The sequence below is a fragment of the Mobula birostris genome, chromosome 21 (assembly GCF_030028105.1).
Source record: "Mobula birostris isolate sMobBir1 chromosome 21, sMobBir1.hap1, whole genome shotgun sequence".
NCBI lineage: Eukaryota > Metazoa > Chordata > Chondrichthyes > Myliobatiformes > Myliobatidae > Mobula > Mobula birostris.
In genome coordinates, this window is record NC_092390.1 from 41,571,656 (window position 1) to 41,593,474 (window position 21,819).

At 39.0% G+C, this 21,819-nt stretch overlaps 1 protein-coding gene across 8 annotated transcripts in view; it reads left to right on the plus strand.

Annotated features, from left to right (window-relative positions):
- cfap46 (cilia and flagella associated protein 46) overlaps window positions 1-21,819 on the plus strand; it is a 196,643-nt gene that overhangs the window by 129,806 nt on the left and 45,018 nt on the right. For 6 of the 8 annotated variants that reach the window (XM_072239758.1, XM_072239765.1, XM_072239764.1 and 3 more), the window contains 7 exons: window positions 2,757-2,957; window positions 3,720-3,899; window positions 9,455-9,622; window positions 10,325-10,422; window positions 12,047-12,123; window positions 15,796-15,989; window positions 18,361-18,479. In XM_072239758.1, the coding sequence (XP_072095859.1) occupies window positions 2,757-2,957; window positions 3,720-3,899; window positions 9,455-9,622; window positions 10,325-10,422; window positions 12,047-12,123; window positions 15,796-15,989; window positions 18,361-18,479 (1,037 nt within the window). The remainder of the gene's footprint in view (window positions 1-2,756; window positions 2,958-3,719; window positions 3,900-9,454; window positions 9,623-10,324; window positions 10,423-12,046; window positions 12,124-15,795; window positions 15,990-18,360; window positions 18,480-21,819) is intronic. The other 2 variants (XM_072239761.1, XM_072239762.1) reach the window with 1 other exon arrangement.

Here is a 21,819-nt window from a genome sequence, read left to right on the forward strand (position 1 = left end):
TTACCCTGATTAAATCATTTCTCAGGCTCTTTTGTTTAAAAAAAAAACCCGTTTCAAAATCATAGACTTGAAAAACACAGAAACAGGCCCTTCAACCCAACTCATCCATTCTGACCAAAGTGCCTTCTTGAACTAGTGCCATTTGGTCCATACCTCTCTAAAGTTCTCTTATATATAAACTTGCACAATTTTCCTTTATATGTTTTAATTCTACCACTTCTACTGCCTCCTCTGGCAGCTTGTCCCATGTACCCACCAAACACTGTGGAAAATCTTGCCCCCAGCCCAACTTCCTTTATGCCTTTCTCCCCTCACCTTAAAACAATACCTACTACTTACAGAGTTCCGTGCCCTGGGGAAAATATGATTGTGACCTTCACTTTTTCTATGCCCCTCAATTTTATAATTCTCGATAAAGTCACTCTCAGCCTCTTTTGCTCCAAGAAAACATTCCCAGCCTATTCAGTCTCTCCTCATAACTCAAGTAGTGCAATCTCTGTGTTTTTTCTGCACCCTCTCTAGCCTAATCACATCATTCCTGTAGTATGGTGACCAGAACTACAAGCAATATTGCAAGTGAGGTTTCACCAATGTTCTGTACAATGTTCTGTCAATTTGTGTCATTTATTTCCCAGTCACCCCAGCACTATTTCAAACAGAGAAATAGGAACACTCAAGTCTCATCCTGTGTATTCTTCAATAGCTACAAATCTAAATAAGGGGCCCAATATTGTGAATGGCTAGCACATTTAATTCTAATATGCTTCATGTCATCTTGTGTGTGTTGAAGGAGTGATGCATTGCCTTTGCAACAGGTGGTAGGGGAAAGGAGGGAAGTGATGGAGAATTAGATCGTATCACTAAAGCGATTCTTCTACAGATAGGACAGGTGATGGCTGAAGGGATTGATTGCTTGGTGATCTGTGGAGTAGTTTGCTCCTTCACCACTTGTGCAGAACCTCTGTGTGCATCTGGGACATGGCCTCAATACCATTCTGAATATTCCTTCTCACTTTGGGCAGTCATAGGTCAGAGATGCCCATGAGTCTGAAATATTGCATTTCTTCGAGGACACTCTGAGCACATCCCTGGATCTTCATTTTGGTCATTTTTCTATTTTCTATTTATGATTTATAATTTAATTTTTTAATATTTACTAATTTTTATGTAGCTCCCCCCCCAGCTAACCGCAGGGTAGCTCGGCTCGCTGTCGTCTAGGGAAACAGCCCTTAGCCCCGCCAAACTGGGTAATTAGTTTGTGTGGATGCTGTGTGATGTACCCCACCCCAGCCAAATAACAGACAATACACCAAATATGATTAAATGATTTACAGTTTATAGATATTACTGGAACTATATAATTAATAGGGAATAAAATAGAAAAGGAAAATAAAAGGCGCCACACTCATCAAAGTTCAATCACTTCGTGCACAAACAGTTGGAGCTCAGGACCCTTCTTCTTCACCCTGCGACCCCTCGGACCACCTCAACCGGCCGCCTGGGACCATCAACGGTGGTCGACCAGACACTCCACACGAGTCCGAGTCCGTCTCCATCTCCTCTCCTCTCCTCGCCGAACGCCCTGCTCGGGGTCCAACCCCGTTAGCGGACCTCACAGCACCTCGTCCATCCTCTGTCTCTCTCTCCCACCTTCTCCCCCAAAACCCCGCGCATACAATATCTTACAGAGACACCAAAAACATAACAAATATCCCAATTGGTTCATAACATCTTCTTATCAGTAACGTGATTCAACAAACTGCTAGCGGGAGGACTTTCTCAGCATTTAACATAACAAAGAAGCATTCCCAAGTATAACATAACAAAGAAGCCATTTTAAATTTAACATACAAGAAAAACCCGTACATTTACTATTTTTAATATTTAATATTTGTAGTCCAGGGAGTGGGAAGCATAGAATCAAATATCGCTGTGATGATTGTATGTTCTAGTATCAATTGTTTGGTGACAATGAAGTATAAAGTATAGTCCATCTAATAATTACCGTGACATGGCCTGCTTAAGGCAGCTGATTAGGTATAATTAGGGATTTAGTACTGGTGATAATGATATGGGAGATGACTTTGACATTGGTTTGCTTGTCTTGCCATTGAACTTGAAGCATGGTAGTGGTGTGCTATAGGTTGTCTTGTCTTAAAAGCATAGAGATCATTGCTCTCTGCTAGACCATAAATTTTGGGCTGTCTGAAATTTTGATCTTTAAGTACCCTTTTCCTGAATGGACCAAAGTGTATGCTGATGCATTGAGGTGAGTGGCACATTTTATCTCTAATATCTTCTTTCATAAGTAGATGGCTTCTGAGATATAGGGTCTATAGTCCAGAGCCTCACAGTGAACTATTGTGGTTCCCAGAGTGGTACAGAAGGGGCAGATCAGTCGAGGATCTTGGCTTTGCAGAAGTTGAGTAAAATGCCCATCCTGTAGTGATAATGTCTTGGAGATTAGACTCTGAGCATGCACAACTGGAAATCTCGTCAATGTTTTGTGGCTTGACCAATGGAAAATAGATCCTGTAGGATGAGCATGTTACTATTAGTTCTGAAGATTAACTTCACTCCTGTCGGGAGTTGGTTGGAAGTACAATACAAGAAAGGTCAAGAAAGGTTTTGGGGCAATGGTGCAACCTTTTTGACACCAGTCTTCGCTGGGAATTATCTTGTTGCAGAACCATTGGTTAATATCACTTGTTGCATACCTTTGTAGACATTCTTTCTGTTAACACCCATATCTTAAGCAGGAGAATAAAAATGGCCTGTCAAAAGAAGTGAAATCCAGAGAAAGAAATGAAACATTTGAATCTAACTGTGAGCATACAGACTTGCAACTCACAACTCAGGACAAAAATGAACAAGTCGAATCAAATCATGAGCATTCGGATGTGCAGCTTTCAGCTCAGCAGCTGGCAAAGTGCATTGCAATTGCTAAACAAATTAAGGTAATAAATATTTTGATATACTGCTTAATTTAGAACTTGAAAGATTTTAATGATCAGGAAGTCCACAAACTCACCATTTTAATATAACTCCCATCTCAGCAATCAATTTTTTGAACATACGCAGAACTTTTTTTCTCTACTACTCCACCTGGCACATCACTTGTATAGAGATACTCTTTTTAATATTGGGTGGTAAAATATTCTTTTCTGAAGGCAAATTTTTTTCTCTGATCCTGAACATTTTTACTTTGAAGTATCTATTTGAATTAACCTTGTCTTTGTCCTTTATGACTTGGTATTTGGCCAAGATCATTGTTCAGCAATCACCTTTCTGCACTGTAAACACTGAGCTTCTCTAATTCAAATTTCCATTTGCTTATCCTTTTGACAAGGAATTGATCTATTTTGTGTATTTTACATCACATCTACACCCTTCTCTGTTTTAGTGATCAATACAATATTTAGTAATATGTTTAGTGTAGTTGACAGCACAAATGTGCCTTCTGTAGACCTGAACTTTATAATTTGATTATATAGAATGCACCAAGAGAACTTCTGCTTCAATCACTCCATGACGGTGTTATGCTCCACACAAGCTACCTGTTAGATATCTTTTTCTAACCTTTCATGATTGTTATAAGCTAATATTCCAATTGTTCTTTCTTATCGTTTTGTCTCATTTTGGGCTTCATATTGTTTCAAATTACTCTCAAAACAGAATGAAATTACAACTTATTGTCTGTTTTGTGTTCCATTTTATAGAAAGATCGAGCCATTGCTCAAGTTTACTGTGCTCATGCCAGTGAAGTTTTGTTACAGTCCATGAATCAGGCATTAAACAGCAAGCTTACTAATATCCTTGCAGCAGCCAGCCTCGCCATGGTTGAATGTTTTGGACAATTTGACCCAGTTTCTGGGAGTCAATATTTAGCATTACACCAGGTATGATAATTGGTTGTAATTCCTCTGAAATTCTTCTTCTCCAGGTAGCCATGAAACCAAGAAAGAAAAGAAAGGCAGCATGATCATCAACACCAAAATCTCTCCTCCCACTCAAAAAAATGAACAAAAATGGAACAGGCATATCAACCCGTCCCCAAAAAAAATCCCTCTCCCTGCACAAAAAAATGAGAAAGATCAGGTGAAAAACACAGAATATTAAAAACTCGAAGACTGAAAGAAGTCTATAGTCCAAGTCCAGATTCAAAACACAGAAAATCTGGGCAACACTCTCCAGGTACATCCGCAGGCTCTCCCCTCTCCAGTAGCGTAGCAGAGCAATCAAAAAGTGGGCAGCCAGTGCTCGCACCCTGCAATTGCCTCGATGCTTCAATCTCCCTCGTCACTTTAGTCGGTGCACACCGGAAGCTTTAATTGGTGAAATTGAGTTAAACATCGGCTAGCGCCCATTCCGCAGCCTTCCCCCACAACGTTCATATATGTTGCCTTTGTCTCCTGGAATCCCCTGGCTGACTGCAGTGCTCTGAACCACCCAAACGATCTCTAAACTTCTGCTTTCGTCTCAATGTATCAGTCTCCCTCATTGCTCCAATCGGCGAAAAATGGAAGCTGTCATTGGCGAAATGCCATCCCGCAGCCTGCCCACCATGAGGTTTGTGCATGCTGCCTCTGTCTCCCAGAATCTTCTCGGAGACTGCATAGCACAGGAACTCCCAAACAATTTCCAAACAGCAAATCACAGGCTCTGACAGTTCCAGAATCACGTTCAAGCTGAAAAACAAATGTAAAGGACATTAAAAAGTGAAATACATGGCTTCATGATCTATCCAGAGGATTTTAATTGATAATTAATTTTTAACATCTAAAATGCGCAGATTTTTTTATATCATGGTCAATTTTAATTACTTCATCATCGATAATTTAAACCAACATCGAAGCTAAATATAGCAGCAAAGCATAAAAATTAAATCATGTAGTACTGTTTCTTTAAGCAGTAGTTAACCCAAAATTGACTTGACATGGAGTAAGTTGTACTAGTAACCATTTCCTGGTGTGCATTCTATTTTCAAATTAACCAGATGACCAGGTAGTCTTGTATCTCATGTGCTTTAACCTTCTGGACCAGCCTATCACATGGAACCTTGTCAAACACCTTTTTAATGTCCATAAAAGGTACCTACCTCCCACTATGTAGTTGCTATGTGGGTGCCACAGGAATTAAAATTTAATACCCTTCTATTTTGGCAAAATGGTGAAATGTCAGCAGTGGTACCTGAATTGAGATGGTCTGGCCAGGACCTATACACTTTTCATTTTAATGTTTCCTTCTTGTGTAAACCACTCTAATTTTCTGTGAAAACTTTCTTCAGACTGATTTCATAATTCTTTGAGAGGGCCCAATTTGGGACTAGCACTAAGTGTAGTCAATTTTCAATGCAGCAGAAATATTGAAATCCAATTTCTAGGTTGGCTTGTTAAAAGTCAATAATCTGATATACTGATGGGAATTTTCCAACTCTGTTTCCTATTTACTGTTTCCATGGCTACAGATAGTTGTAGTCTTTCCAAGTTCAGTGCTTATGAACTGACACTTATATTTTATCTAGACATTAATTAGCTCTTTACAGATATTGTACTTAAAATCTATAGTGTCTTTTAACTAAAAAGCCAACATTTCTTGTAAGAACAGCATGTTTTCTTTATACCTCTTTCAGTGTAATAAAGTAAAAGATGACAATTTATCAATTTAAGAAATCCAACATCTATCAAAAGAATAGGAAAGTAAGAGAAAGATGAGGAGAAAAGAATGTTAGTATAAACATGATAAGTGGATTGGTCAGTAAATTCTGACTACCTTCAGGAAATTACACATTTAGTTCTCTATAATTATGCGGTATGTGACCAGAGGTAGGATTACTGGCTTTCTCCCATGAATCATTCCCTTTACTTTACCATTTAAACTTATTCACTTTTGTTTTCAATTCTTTATTTTATAACATAAAAATAATTACAAACAAGAGAAAATCTGCAGAAGTTGGCAATCCAAGCAACCCACACAAAATACCAGAGGAACTCAGCAGGGCAGGCAGCATCCATGAAGAAGAGTACAGTCGACATTTCGAGTCGAGATGCTTCGGCAGGACTGGAGAACCACTCCTGACAATTCGTTAACCAACCCAGCCCGGGAAAAAGCTGAGGAGTAGATTTAAAAGTTGGGGGGTGGGGGGGAGAGAAACACGAGGTGCTAGGTGAAACCTTAAGGGGGAAGGATGAAGTAAAGAGCTGGGAAGTTGACTGGTGAAGGGGAATACAGGGCTGGAGAAGGGGAAGTCTTATAAAAGAGGACAGCGGGCCATGGAAACAAAGAAAAGGAGCGAGGAGCACCAGAGGGAGGTGATGGACAGGCAAGGAGATAAGGTGAGAGAGGGAAAAGGAGATGGGGAATGGTGAAGGAGAGGGTGGGGGAGGAGCAATTACTGGAAGTTTGAGAAATCAATGTTCATGATGTCAGGTTGGAGGCTACCCAGACAGAATATAAGGTGGTGTTCCTTCGACCTAATTGTGGCCTCATCACGACTGTGGAGGAAGCCATATATAGACATATAGGAATGGGAAGTGGAATTAAAATGGGTGGCCACTGGGAGATCTGCTTTTTCTGGTAGGTGGAGCATAGATGCTTAGCAAAGCAGTCTCCCAATCTATGTTGGTTCTCACCGATATACAGAAGGCCACACTAGGGGCACCGGACACAATATATGACCCCAACAGGTTCACAAGTGTTGCCTCACCTGGAAGGACTGTTTGGGACCCTGAATGGTAGTTAGGGGCAACTGTAGCACTTATTCCACTTGCAAGGATAAGTGCTAGGAGGGAGATCAGTGGGGAGGGAGGAATGGACAAGGGAGTTGCGTAGGGAGCCATCCCTGTGGAAAGTAGAAAGTGGGGGGAGAGAGGGAAAGATGTGCTTGGTGGTGGGATCCTGTTGGAGATGCTGGAAGTTGCGGAGAATTACGTGCTGGACTGGGCGGCTGGTGGGCTGTTAGATAAGAATAACTGCCATAAAATAAAAATAATTAATTCGCCTCAAGTAGCTAACAATTTAAAGCTTCCATTAAGTTGATAGAAGCAATAAAATGTTGAAAAAGAAATATCATAATTAAAAGTAAATTTAACTTTAATTCAGAGAGCAAATCCATGAGCCCAACTGATGATATATTTGCAATAATTTTATTTAAGTTTTGCTCTTCACTTTCTGTTTTGAGAGATGCAAGGAACACAGCTATAAATAAATAATAGGGTAATGGAGAATTAAAATGACAGACGACAAAAGGCTTGGAGTAACATATGTTTATTAAACAATTTTTGGTGAGGGGGAAGGAATATTAGTTGACAAGTTCATTTATTTCTTGTACTCTCAGCTTTTTCAAAACCATGTTAAATTCCCCTTGTCTTACCTTAAATGCCATTTGTTTTAATTAAGTCATGATTTAGAGAAGAGAAATCAGAAAACATTTTGCCTTCTTTACAATTACTGATTGCCATTGTACTTCCATCATACCTTACTATATCTCATGAGGGTAACAAAGAAATCTGGTCCAGGTGACTTTCCTGTCTTCAGACATTGCAGTGTCACAATCAATTTCACCTGAGTAATTGTGACTACATTCACTTCTCCCTCCTGACTCTTTCAAATTTCTCCCATTGAAACTTGTACCCTATATCTGGCTACTGCTCAGAAGCCTGTATATAACTCCCATCAGGGACTTTTATCTTAACTCTGCTTGTAAGGATTCTACATCTTCTGACCGTACATCATCTCTCTCTGAAGATTTGATTTCAATTTTTACCAACAAAGTCATCCCACTCCCTCTGCCCACTTACTTGTCCTTATGATATGATGCCTGTCCTTGGATATTAAGCTCTCAGTTGAGATCTTCTTTCAGCCACGATTAAATGATGTCATGCCTGCCACGATTAAATGATTAAATGTCATGTCTGCCATTTTATAACTGCACTAGAAGATCATTTACCTTAGACCTTAAGTAATAAGAGTAGAATTAGGCCATTAAACTTAGTGAATCTGCTCTGTCATTCCATCATGTCTGATCCCGGATCCCACTCTACCCCATATACCTGCCTTCTCGCCATAACTTTTGATGCCCTGACCAGTCAGGAAACTAACCACTTTTGCTTTAAATATACCCACGGTCTTGGCCTCCACAGCTGTCTGTGGCAGAGCATTCCACAGATTCACTACTCTCTAGCTAAAAAAATTTCGCCTTGCAACACACACAAAATGCTGGTGGAACGCAGCAGGCCAGACAGCATTAGGAAGAAGCACAGTTGACGTTTCGGGCCGAGACCCTTCGTCAGGACTAACTGAAAGAAAAGATAGTACGAGATTTGAAAGTAGGAGGGGGAGGGGGAGATCCAAAATGATAGGAGAAGATAGGAGAAGACAGGAGGGGGAGGGATAGAGCTAAGGGCTGGAAAGTTGATTGGCAAAAGGGATATAAGGCTGGAGAAGGGAGAGGATCATGGGATGGGAGGCCTAGGGAGAAAGAAAGGGGGAGGGGAGAGCCAGAGGAAGATGGAGAGCAGGCAATGAGTTACTGTAAGGGACAGAGAGAGGAAAAAAAGGAAAAAATAATAAATAAATAAGGGATGCAGTAAGAACAGGAGGAGGGGCATTAATGGAAGTTAGAGAAGTCAATATTCATGCCATCAGGTTGGAGGCTACCCAGATGTAATATAAGGTGTTGTTCCTCCAACCTGAGTGTGACTTCATCTTGACAGTAGAGGAGGCCATTGATAGACATATCAGAATGGGAATGGGACGTAGAATTAAAATGTGTGGCCATTGGGGGATCCTGCTTTCTCTGGCAGATAGAGCATAGGTGTTCAGTGAAATGGTCTCCCAGTCTGCGTCGGGTCTCACTGATATATAGAAGGCTGCACCGGGAGCACCGGACGCAGTATATCACACCTTTCTCCTTACCTCTGTTCTAAAAGGTTGCCTCTCAATTTTGAGGCTGTGCCCTCTAGTTCTGGACACCTCCACCATAGGAATCATCCCCTCCACATCCACCTTATTTAGTCCTTTCAACATTTGATATGCTTCAATGAGATCTCCCCGCATTCTTCTAAATTCCAGTTGGTACATGCCCAAAGCTGCCAAACACTCAGGTGTTCACCCCTTAATTCACGGAATCATCCTTGTTAACCTCCTTGGGCTCTCTCCAATGACAACACTGAGATATAGGGCCCAAAACTGTTGATAATACTCCAAATGTGGCCTGACAAGTGTCTTATAAAGCCTCAGTGTTATCTCCTTGTTTTCATATTCTATTCCCCCTTGTAATGAATGCCAACGAAATATACCTTATTTCGTGTACTGCGGATATTCAAATATAGCACATTCAGTCCTATGACAACTGAGTGAACTACATTTACACAGGATATTTAGATAATGCAGCTTGAATGGAATTCTTGAAAATTTGGTAAAAAGTTTTAAAATACATTTGATATTGTTTCAGAGTTGCTTAGCATCAATAATGCTAAGAGATACCTTGATCAAGACTGGATATGATACCAGCAGTTCCCAGCTTGTAGCATTATTGCATCTTCAACAAAAATTGCAGAAGGATGGAACTATGAAAAATATGCTCAAGACAGTTAATGAAAGGCTTAGCACAAGTTTTGAGGTAAATTTAAAATTTCAACATTTATTTTTAATAATGAAATGAATAACAAGACTCTTTCCCACAGTATGGTTACAATATCTTTATGAAGGGTGGAAGAATAAACCTCATTCCCAACAAAAGTGGGTACAGAATTCTGACTATGTGATTCACACTTGTTTACAACACAAACAAAATGCCAACTTTTCTGTTCAGTTTATGTATGACTTTTAGTGGAGCTGTTAAGATTTGGTTTTAAAATTTCATTTAGAACATTTCCTTTGTATTTTGGATGGTGTTTGAGCAGAGCATGTGATGGACAGCAACAGAAGGAAGGTAAGATATATTGGCAAAAGGGAAACTGAAGACCTGAATCAACTAGAATATAAATCAATATATGCAGGTTCAATTAAACACGAATCAGTGATAAATTTATTTTGCTGTTTATTATATAGTAGCTACTACAATTGATGTCAAAGCTCATTGTCATGAAATGTTCTGCTGTATAAAAAAAATCATTAAACTTGCTTATACCACAATTTTAATAATCAGTATGTTAAGTAGTATTCTATTCAGCACAATTTCTGAGAAGTCAAAGAAGACAGGGAATACTATACCTAAAGAGGCTTTCTTTTAAGTATATATTGATAAAATTTTACATTACTTTAACTTCAAGCATGTAAAGCTACTCTTATCTGATATTCCTCATTTTCTTTTACTTTGCAGGCTTGGAAAAATACTATAATTCAACCACAGCATCTCAACTTTTTGAGTGAATTTCCTTCCAATTTTAATATAATTGTTCTTCAACATTCTGAAGACAGGTACGCTATGAATTTCTATTTTGTTCAAAGTACTTCCTCTGATAATATTTAGGTAAAATATTGTGTAAAGATGTCCCCAGGACAACCCTCAAAATTCATTGGTCATTGACACATTTCACTGTATGTCTCGATGTGTGTGAGAAGTAATGAAGCTAATCTTAATCTTTAATATTTAATCTGTGCCCAGCCCTAATTAGAAAAATTTCAGTATCTAGACAGTACTGCTTTTCACTTAAGCACATCCCACAGAGCCTAAAATTCTGAGTGGCTGATGCTCATTGAAACCTTATAATAAGGAAGCTGTTATCTTTCTTAGTTATTCCAAGGGTTTTGAGCACTTAGTGGGAGCCATGGTAGTCAAAAACAGAGCAGGTGAGACAATTTTAAGATGAAGCTCAGGAGGTCTGTCAATGAGGTGGAAAGAAATAGGGTTCTGCTGTGTGTATAGGACCACAGGTGGCCCTGCAAATACATTGTTGATTATCAGGAAGAGGAGGCTGCAGTCTTCAGAAGTGGGCCCTTAAGGACATGGAAACAATGTATTTGAAGTATAATGATCATGCATTCATGATCAAGGTCAGTGAAAATATCACTAAATCTATATTCAAATATCTGTACAAATATGTTCAAACTCTTTTACTCTTAAGTCTACCCCAATTTCATAGCTTCCACCAACTAGCCCAACACCAGCTACATTATCCAGATGGATGACAAGGTACTAACAGTCCTCTATCCCTTGCAGAAGATGGCACACAACTATTGCCATCAATAGCAAATCAGTATGGGATAATGTTTCAAACTACTCTGACTGGCTAATAAGTGTTCAGGGAAAGGGTGCTTGATCTGAAATGTTCATTCTGTTTTACTTTTCTTTGATACTGAATATCTCCAGCATTTCTGTTTTTGTTTCAGACTTCCAGCATCTGCAATTTTTTTTGTATTGATTTTCAGTTTGCCATTAACTCATTTTCAAATTTGCACCATCTTGGATGAAATAGTTGCTCAGATATGTCTTTGTGGTGTGGGGTGACTTCAACAATGTGCATATTGCATTCAGTTCCTTATCACCTCAGAGTTTGGTGCCTGATAGTGATCTAATTCTTTACCTACTCTTACTGCTATTTGTCAGTCTTCCTTTAATTCTTGCAAGTTCTTTGTTTGTCATCTTGTTATATTGGATTACCCAATCTCTTCCTTGATTTGCCACGGTTGCAAGCAATCTCCAGCGTGGTGTGCAATGTGGTTCACAATGCATCTCCCTTTTATAAGGCTTCAATCAGCATCAACTAATTTAATTACATACTAGCTGCAAATATAGTTGGGACATATGGATAAATTCTAGTGTAATAACTTGTGAATTGATGGTGACTGGTACACCAATCATATCATTGAACACATAAAACAAATAGTGAATGGGCCAGTATCAAGCCATATGCTGCAGGTTATTCACATATCCTGATCCCAACACACGCACTCCAGGGATGCCCAACTTATCCCTAGGATCCAGTTCATACTATAGGTCCAGCGTAGAAAATGTAATGAGTGAGATGCCTTATTATACTTTACACAATTTACCTACTTGTGGGTATGAAAATGACAAATACTGTATATAAATATCTTGTAGATCTCTGTTGTATGGAGCACTTCTTGAAAAACCTAAACAAAAATCCATTGTTGAGAAAAAGGCAAAAGGACGTCAAAGTAAGAAAAAGTTTGCTCTTCTCCAAAATAGTAACTTCTACAGTTCTTGTATTCATATATTTTATTATTTACTATTTGAAAAGTTAAAATGAAATTGCTTCAAACTATGTGAGTTCATTAAAACACTTATTCACAACTTCGGCGCAATGTACCAATATTTTGCTTTGCATATCCGTCAGGTTTCTTTGTATGTTCCCACATCATTTTGAAGGTGTTGTCTTCTATCATGTCTATACTCAGTTTTAATTTTTGATTTATTTCCTAATTCTATCAAGAACAAATTTATTTCCTCTATTTTCTGCATCATTCTTAACCTTTTGTGATTGTTGAGAGCAAATTGCCAGATGTCTGCTAATGTCACTTGTAATTGGCTGAACAATTAAGGATTAAGTCTCCATGAACACCTTGAGTATATTTTTAGTTTTAGTTAGCAATGCCATATAGCTGTTGTTAGAAATTAACTGTATTTAAACTAAAGTAGGTAAAATCTGTATTTTATAAAACAATCTTTTTTTTGCTTTTACTCAATCGACCACTGGATCTAGGCATGCGGCTCTACTTTTCTATATTTACCATTTTCTTTATCCTTAGTGGTTGTCAAGCCGAGGAGTGGTAGTGGGGACAAGCTCCCACTACCTAAAAGTGCTCCTCACGGCATGTGCCTCAAATAGCTTCTGATAACCAAGTCCAACTCCTGGCCTTCTCCTGTGGCTTAGCATCTAAGCCCGGCGGAACTGTTTCTACTGACAGGAGAAGGGGTGAAGGTGGGTCCTGACACCTTAAGACCAGTGCTTCCGGTAGATGGAGCTCGTCAGCCTGGGAAGGAAGTCCATCTAAGAGAGGGAAAACTCTGATTTCAAACCTCCACTGCCTTGCAGCCATACTCACTCATGGGAATGGCTGCGGGAGTAAACCCTGAGGACAAATCTGGAGCTGGAATCCCTAAGGCAGCCCGACGTTGTCTTCAACCTCATTCTGGCAACTCCTGCGACGACGCTGGTGCCAAGCTGTATCGGCCCTTGTCCTTCCCTTGGACAACATCAGTGTCGTGAAGAGGGGAGACTTGCTGCATGGGCAGACTGCCGGTCTTCCATACAACCTTGCCCAGGCCTGCGCCCTGGAGAGGAGAAGCGATGCTTTCCAAGCACAGATCCATGGTCTCGCGAGACTAACGGATGCCACCGACTTTATCCTTAGTCAATTTATTTTATTAACTTTTTTTCTTTTGCTTATCCCTACATTTTGTCTCTTCAGGCCAGCTATTTAGTGATAAAAGCTTGTCCTTAGATCTTCAATTAAGACCCTCATTTCCCCTACTTTTTGATAGTGACGACGCTCCTAATTTTTGCTTCATGCCAATGAAAATATGGTTGAACGTTATTTGTGGCTCCCATATCTGTTTTAGGAATTTGGCATGTATTCAGCAAAATAAAAGCAGAGGCCATGGATATGTATGTATAACATATCAGAAGTTACTATTGGCTGACTTGCATGCTGCAAACTGAAAATCATAAGAAATAGGATCAGTTACAGGCCACATGGCCCTCATACCTGTTCTGCCATTTAACAAGATCATGGCACATCTTTTAACTTAATACCACTTTGCTAAACTAACCCCAGAACTCCTGATTCAGCTAACATCCAAAACTTTATTGATCTATGTTTTGAATGTACTTAGCAACTAAGCCTCATAGTCCTCTGATTTCAAAAGTCCCATAGATTCACTGTTATGGTAAAGAAATTTCTTCTCATCACTAACCTGGATGGCTAACTTCTTATATTGTGATCCCTGGTTTCAGAAACCCCTGCCATGGCAAACATCATTACTGAATCTACTCTGAATAACTCCATAAGAATTTTGTGTGTTTTGATAAATTCACTGTCAAGAAGGCCCACCAGCGCCTTTACTTCCTGAGAAAACTAAAGAAATTTGGCCTATCCCCTAAAACCCTCACTAATTTTTATAGATGCACCGTAGAAAGCATTCTTCTAGAGTGCATCACAACCTAGTATGGAAGTTGTCCTGTCCAAGACCAAAAGAAGCTGCAGAAGACCGTGAACACGGCACGGCACATCACACAAACCAATCTTCCGTCTGTGGACTCACTTTACACAGCACGCTGTCGAGCAGTGCTGCCAGGATAATCAAGGACACAACCCACTCAGCCAACACACTTTTCGTCCCTCTTCCCTCCGGGAGAAGGCTCAGGAGCTTGAAGACTCATATGGCCAGATTTGGGAACAGTTTCTATCCAACTGTGATAAGACTGCTGAACAGATCCTGACTCAGGTCTGGGCCATACCCTCCAAATATCCGGACCTGCTTCTCGGTTTTTTTGCACTACCTTACTTCCCATTTTTCTATTTTCTGTTTATGATTTATAATTTAAATTTTTAATATTTACTAATTTTAACTATTCTTAATATTTTTAATATTTAATACTTGTAATCCAGGGAGTGGGAAGCGCAGAATCAAATATCGCTGTGATGATTGTACATTCTAGTACCAATTGTTTGGCGACAATGAAGTATAAAGTATAAAGAACACCTCTGATTCACCTCTCCTCAGTGAACAAATTCCCTATCCCAGGAATCAAACTGGTGAACTTCATTCCGCTTTCCTTACTCTTCCTTATGCAGAGACCAGAGCTATTCACAGTATTCTAGTTGTAGTCTCACTAGGACACTTTATCATTTTTGCAAGTTATTTTTATTCTTGTACTGTTCTTATTTTCATTCTACACAAATCCTCTTGCGATAAAGGCCGATATACAGTTTGCCTTAGGTCACAAGATGAAGGGTCCCGGCATTAAATTGCAACTGTTATTCTCCTCCATAGATGTTGCCTGACTTGCTGAGTTCCTCCAGCATTTAATGTGTGTTACTCTGGATTTCCAGCATCTGTAGAATCTCTTGTGTTTTGTCTTGTTACTTGCTTGTTATACCTTCATGCTAATTTACAGTGACTTGTGAGCAAAGGTACACAGGCCAACAATGCTCCTGATGCCACCTCCTCTACATTGATGAGACTGATTATAATTTGGGGGACCGCTTCATTGAGCACCTCCGCTCCATCCATCAAAAGCGGAATCTCCTGGTGACTCAACATTTTTATTCCAATTTCCATTCCTGTTCCGACATGACCTCCTCTTTTACCACATTGAGGGCCAAGGAGAAGCAACACCTTTATATTCCATCCAGGAATATAATATGTCTTCTGACCATATTAGTGAGGCTGTTAGACTGAGTAGTCAAAGCACGCAGATCATAATAGCTATTGGCCTAGAATGTTAATTTGAAACCAACTCTGTTTTGGAGCTCAATAGTCCATCTAAATAACTATGTGCAACTAAATGCTCACTGAAAAGCAAAAGCAAATCCCCACTGGTGCCATTCCAAGGAAACTGCTGATTAGTTTCTACAGAAAGTACTCGGGCAGGTGCTATAGACTTTATGTTGACTTCGGCTTCATGCTGAAAATGTTAAAGGGCAATAAATTACTTCACTGGTTAATAGATCCATATTTATCTTTAATCTTTAGAAATAAGTAATTATTTTAGTATGAGTTATAACATTAATTGTGTACTTTAACATAATTAAGCTTTATTTACTTTGTCATGGTGAATCATTATACGCATCTTGGATTCAAATATTTATGTTATACTAATTTAGGTCCAGGTCCAACACAAGCTAAAATTTTTCGTGTGCCTGTAAATTCACAACTATTTTCAAGTTTAATTGCAAAGATCTCCAATTATAAGAATAAGTTGGCTCAAAATCTGTTAAAATTTGAAAACCAAAATAATCACGTAATGCAAAGGAAGAAGATATTTCAGAAATTACATGAAGATATAAATCCAGAAATGGTGAGTTTACCTGGTTTTATCATTCTATGTTTATTATGGAGCTATTGTTATTTTCTTTGCCTCCTATGCAGAAAAAAATGGATAGAAATACACTTCTCGGATTCTAGTCCATATTGACAGCATCAAGGAAACTATCATGAGACCCTCAGCTATGCAACTTTAGCTGATGTTTTTGTGGGTTAGTGGTTTTTTATGCCCACTTCCCTTTATCATAGCATGAACTTCATCCTTGTCTTTTTGAAGACAGAGGTAAAGTTCAATCAGTCTTCCAGTACATTTAATAACTACATGGGTGCTACCTTCTGCACCCTTGCAGAACTTGTCAATTTCATCAATTTTGCTGCTAACATCCACCTGCCGTTAAATTCACTTGGGCTGTTTCCAACATCTCTCTCCCCTTTTATGATCCCTTTGTCTGCATTTCAGTAGAAGAACTATCAAATGATACTTTTCTCAATCCAATTGATACCTAAGTAGCCTAAACTGCATCTCCTCACACCCTTGGCTTCACTTGTTTTCTCTATCTCCACCACCACTACTCTGAGATGTCCTCCTTCTGAAAATTTGACTACCATTGCAGTGTGGTTGGTGGAGCTGTCATCATCCACCTCCACTTCTGAAGAAGGGTGTCAGCCCAAAGTGTCAACTATTTACTCTTTTCCAAAGATGCTGCCTGGCCTGCTGAGCTCCTCCAGCATGTGTATGGGTGTGCGTGTTGCTTGGATTTTCAGCATCTGCAGATTTTCTCGTCTTTGTCCTTTATGTCCTGCCCTTCTGTTCTTATCCTGCCAAACCCATAGACAGAGCAGAGATAGACTTCCGTTCATTTCCATAGATGCTGCCTGACACACTGAGTTCCTTCAGCAGTTTGTGTGTGTTGTTCTGGAGCTCCCTTGGTTTTCATCCCAACAGCCTCCACATCCAGCACGATTCTTCAACGTAGCAACTACAATGTGTTCCTACCACCAACCATATCTTCTCCTCCGCAAGCTTCAGTAAAACATGAAAACCTAAATCATGAATTCCTAAAGATGAAAGTCACAGTAAAGGAAGCAGCCACATGATGTATGCTGTATCTGTAACCATTGACGTTTCAATATCACGGAAAATGAAGAGCGATAGACTTCAATCCCAGGACATCATACAGTAATAAAACCTTTGCAACTGTAAATGGTCCTGAGAATATTGCATTGGCATTAAATTATATTGTGCATTATGTTGTGTTATATGGGAGATTTCCTGAGCTGTAGCAGTTCAAAATGTCACTGGGATCACTCTTTTTCTTAAAAAAATGATTTGAGCCTGGATGTACAGGGCATAATGACCTCATTTGTAATGTAGAAGTTGGAATGGTGCTGAATTGTGAGGAGGATAATAATACCAGTATTAGCAAGTTTGTACATTCCTTCCCATGTGTGCTTGAGTTTCCTCCAGATGTTCCAGTTTCCTCCCACAATCCAAAGGTATACAGGTTAGTAGGTTAATTTGTCATTGTCAGTTGTCCTGTGATTTGGCGAGAGTTTAAATTGGTGGGCTGTGAGGCTAGAAAGGTCTGTTCCATGCTATAGCTCGAAATATAAATAAATAAATAAATCCAGACAGGCTTGCAGTATAGATAATAGGTAAAATCTAATGCTGAAAATATGCAGTGTTGGTAGAAGTAATTTGTTAGAAAAGCTGAGAAGAGACAATATAAACTAAAATTAACAGTTCTAAAAGAAGCACAAGAATGTGGAGGCTTTGGAATATAGTTTATTGGCAGGTTGGAAAACACTTAAAATATAAAGAGATTTTGACTTTATAAATGAATGCATGGAGTACATAAGAAAGAAGTTGTGTAACATCAGTGCTTTGGCAATAATTGCATCCAGTCTGAATACTGTTTTAGAAAACATGAAAACCTTAGAAATAGTGCAGGTGGGATTTTACAGAAATTATTCCAGTAATGAATTGTTATATGGAGAGACTAGAGAATCTAGAATTGTTCTTAATAGGATTTTGTAATAGCTTTTAGAATACTCTAAATCACAAAATAGAGAGAAACATTTCTCACTGGTGAAATAATCATGAGCCAAGAGGTGTGAATGAAAATGTGTGGTGAAAGAACCTAAAGTGATGGGAGAAAACAAAATGTTATAATACAGCAAGGATCTGGAGTGCACTGTCAGTACTGAAGCAGATTCATCTGGAGAGTTCAAAATGGAATCAGCTAAGTTTCTCAATGGAAAAGAATTAGAAGGCGATGGGGAGAGGGCAATGGTGTAAAACTAATTGCACGGCTCTTTCACAGAACTGTGCTGATTCCTTCAGTGGTATAACTGTTCTGTAACTGATTCTGTTTTAACTTACTTTTTCATATTAAAATTAAAAGAAAACAAAACCTACACCAAAATATGAGCATGTGCTTGATGAAGATTTCTCTGGTATTATCGAATCAATGGAAGAATACTTGAATCCTCTTTTGTCGCAGTTTAACTTTACATTTACTCTGTAAGTACCACAGAGATTATGCCTCTTTCTTATAAAGTATGTGTAAACTAAATTTTTAGCTTCTATGTTGTCCTGATAATGCACGTTTATATTACTACTTGCATAATTTTTATAGGGAACATGAACCTCACTGGTAATACATGGAATAGTAACCAAGGAATTGCTATTACATGAATGTTTTCAGAGTACCTATTCTTTTCTTGATGCCATACTTTATGTGAAATACCTGCAAAAAAAAGATCACAAGACAAAGGAGCAGAAGTAGGCCATTCAGCCCATTGAATCTGCTCCGCCACTCCACCATGAGCTAAACTAATCTCCCATCTAGTTCCAATTTCCGGCTTTTTCCCCATATCTCTTGATACCTATCAATCTCCTCCTTAAACACCCTTAGTGATCGGGCCTCCACAGCTATATGTGACAATGAATTCCATAAATCCATGATCCTCTGGCTAAAAAAATTCTCCTCATCTCTGTTTTAAATCGGTACCCTGTAATTCTAAGACTGTGGTCTCTAGTCCTGGACTCACCCACCAAGGGAAACCGCCTTTTCACATCTACTCTGTCCAACCCTTTCAACATTCAAAATGTTTCTATGAGATCCCCTCTCATTCTTCTATACTCTAATCATGAATATAGTCCAACAGCCAACAAAAGCTCCTCATATGTTAGCCCCTGCATTCCAGGATTTTAGTTCCCAGTAATGTAAAACTTATATGGATCTTAGAGTTTGCATGTTCCTTCTTTACTCTGGGGGCTTTCTCCAGATGGTCAAGCTCCTTTCTGCAACTCAAAATCCTACCAGAAGGTTAAATGACAACTGTAAATTGCAACTTAATATGCTATATGTTAGTAATAAAACACTTAAAGTGGGAATGAGAAATCAGTTCTGCACAGGACGGAGTTGGCAAACCATTGCCACAACAAGATGGTATGCACAAAGTTTTGTTAGCATGTGCCATGGAGTGCTGCTCCTTGATTCTTTAAACGCCACCCATAATAAAAAAATACATAATGATTATCTTTATTGCCAAATGAAGCAGTTAATATTTTTTTATAACCCAAGTGCAGTGAGATGTCTTCACTGGAAATGTCTCATTGCCAGCTTGGCAACAGCTTCTTGGTTAACTCTTAACTGATCTTTCGATGACAAACTCTGTCACCTTCATCAGGATGATGCCTGGGCATGTCTAGTCTGGTGGTATTTATACCCCCGTCTTCTGTCCCTCCTGATTGATTAGTTCTCATCCAATCAGTTAAAATTATTTTTCTCTAGTTTTGTTTCAATGGCTTCCTTCACCAGGCGATCCCGAAAGCCACTGGTGCAGCACAGTAGTTTTGTGCCATCAGAGTCAACCCTATGGCCACTGCAAATGCAATGCCCTGCTACTGCTGATTTCTCCAGGTAACCTAACAAATACACCTCCTCTGCTTCTTGCTGCAGGTTTCTGCCGCGCATCCTGTCTCAATTGTGAGAATGTGACTCGAATGATGCATTTTGAAGTCATTGCAAAGCTGGTGTACACATCAATATTTGATAACAAATGGTTGGGCCAGTTTGCATTGGCTTTATTCTGTTTATAATTTTTCTCCTGTTATTTGTGGGTGAACACTAGATATTCAATGATAATAACAGTAAATATGATATGCAGTTTAGCACTTCCATGCATATTTATGTAAATCATTGTTTTCAGTGATGAATTTGGTCAAGTTAAATTATAGGAATAGACTACTGCTGAACCTACAGCAAAGGGCAGAGCTCTCAAAACCACCAATCCAAGCTGGATATAAAATATTTCTTATTAGTGCAACAACAAGTCTCACACAGTAAAGTGTGTTTATTTTTTCTTTGATCTTTTACGAATATGCATCAAAGCTTAAAATTTATTATGTTATATATGAGATACAATAACAATATAACATAGGAAAGATGTTATTTTTAATAGTCCTTTATAAATATTTATAATTTTGAACAGGTTTTCTAAAATGTTTTTATTTCAAACTGTTTTTATTAATTAAAATAATTAATACAGATATATAAGCAATGGAACTCATCCTTTTTCCTTAAAAAGTTCATAATTATTATTACTAATTCATTAATCAATAATAGTCTCTGCTCAAAATTACCATGGCAAGTGCAAGAATTTTTTAGAAGCTTATAGCCAGATTGGGCGCATAGCCCATAGGCTGGTCCTGGACTTATTTCCTGGCATGATTTACATATTACTATTTAATTATTTATAGTTTATTACTATTTAATTATTTATGGTGCAACTGTAACAAAAACCAATTTCCCTCGGGATCAATAAAGTATGACTATAACTATAGTCTCAAAAAGGTTCACCATCCATGGCAAGAGAAGGCCACAATAGTTTGCAGCAAAGCTCGATGGCAGAGAAGTTCTTGTATTCATGATTCTTAAGGTATTGTATATGAAACCCCTTTTTATTGGGTGACTCTGGAAATGCAGCTCATTAGCCCATTGCTAACAGCCACTGGACTCTGCAGTGAGAAACCCAACTTTCTCAGGCTTCGTACATCTAGGGTGTATATGACTTTGGCCCTGTCAGATCCCTGAGGTTAGGATGTTTCACCCACCCAAACCCTGGTTTGTGTCAATGCTGTGTGATTTACTGACCCCAGCAATCACCCATCGGCAAGAAATAACAGATCGTACACTGCAAACAATTGTAAAGAAAGTAATTTTATGAACATTAGCTTAACCAAGGAGCTATTAAAGGAAAGAAAGAGAAAAAAAACAAAACGGCCCATTATTCTTAAAAGTCAAATGTGCATTTAAGTTGGAGCTGATCTTAAACTTATCTGTCACTCATGCGTTGGACCCTCGGTCTGCGTGAAAGCACAAAGCACATACCACCTTCAGAATGATGCTTAAAATCCATCTCAAATAAATGGGTCTCCCGTGGGAGCATTGCTCCTTTCTCCTAGAAGCCATTCATCTGAGAAAGCACCTTGGGCAACAGGGATGGCATCCTCAGCCATCTTCACTCCTTTCTTCTCCCAGCTTCCACCAGCAAAGGCCTCCCCACACCAGTGTTCTCCCAAATCTTCTCCCAATTCCACTGTCCTGTTTGGCTGACATCTCATTCCTAAGGTGAACAACAAAGCATCTTAACTCAGCTCAAACCCAAACAGGGTGAAAGTAGAACAGACTACTCTTACAGAACTGCTAAGTTGAAATACCTAGAGCATAGCAGTAAAAATTTTAACCAGGGCATTGCACTCTCCCCCCACTAAAAATAGTCATGTCCTTATGATTTTGAAACTTATTAAACCATCACTAATAGGACAGTTTTCAGAGGAAGTTTGTGATGTCAGG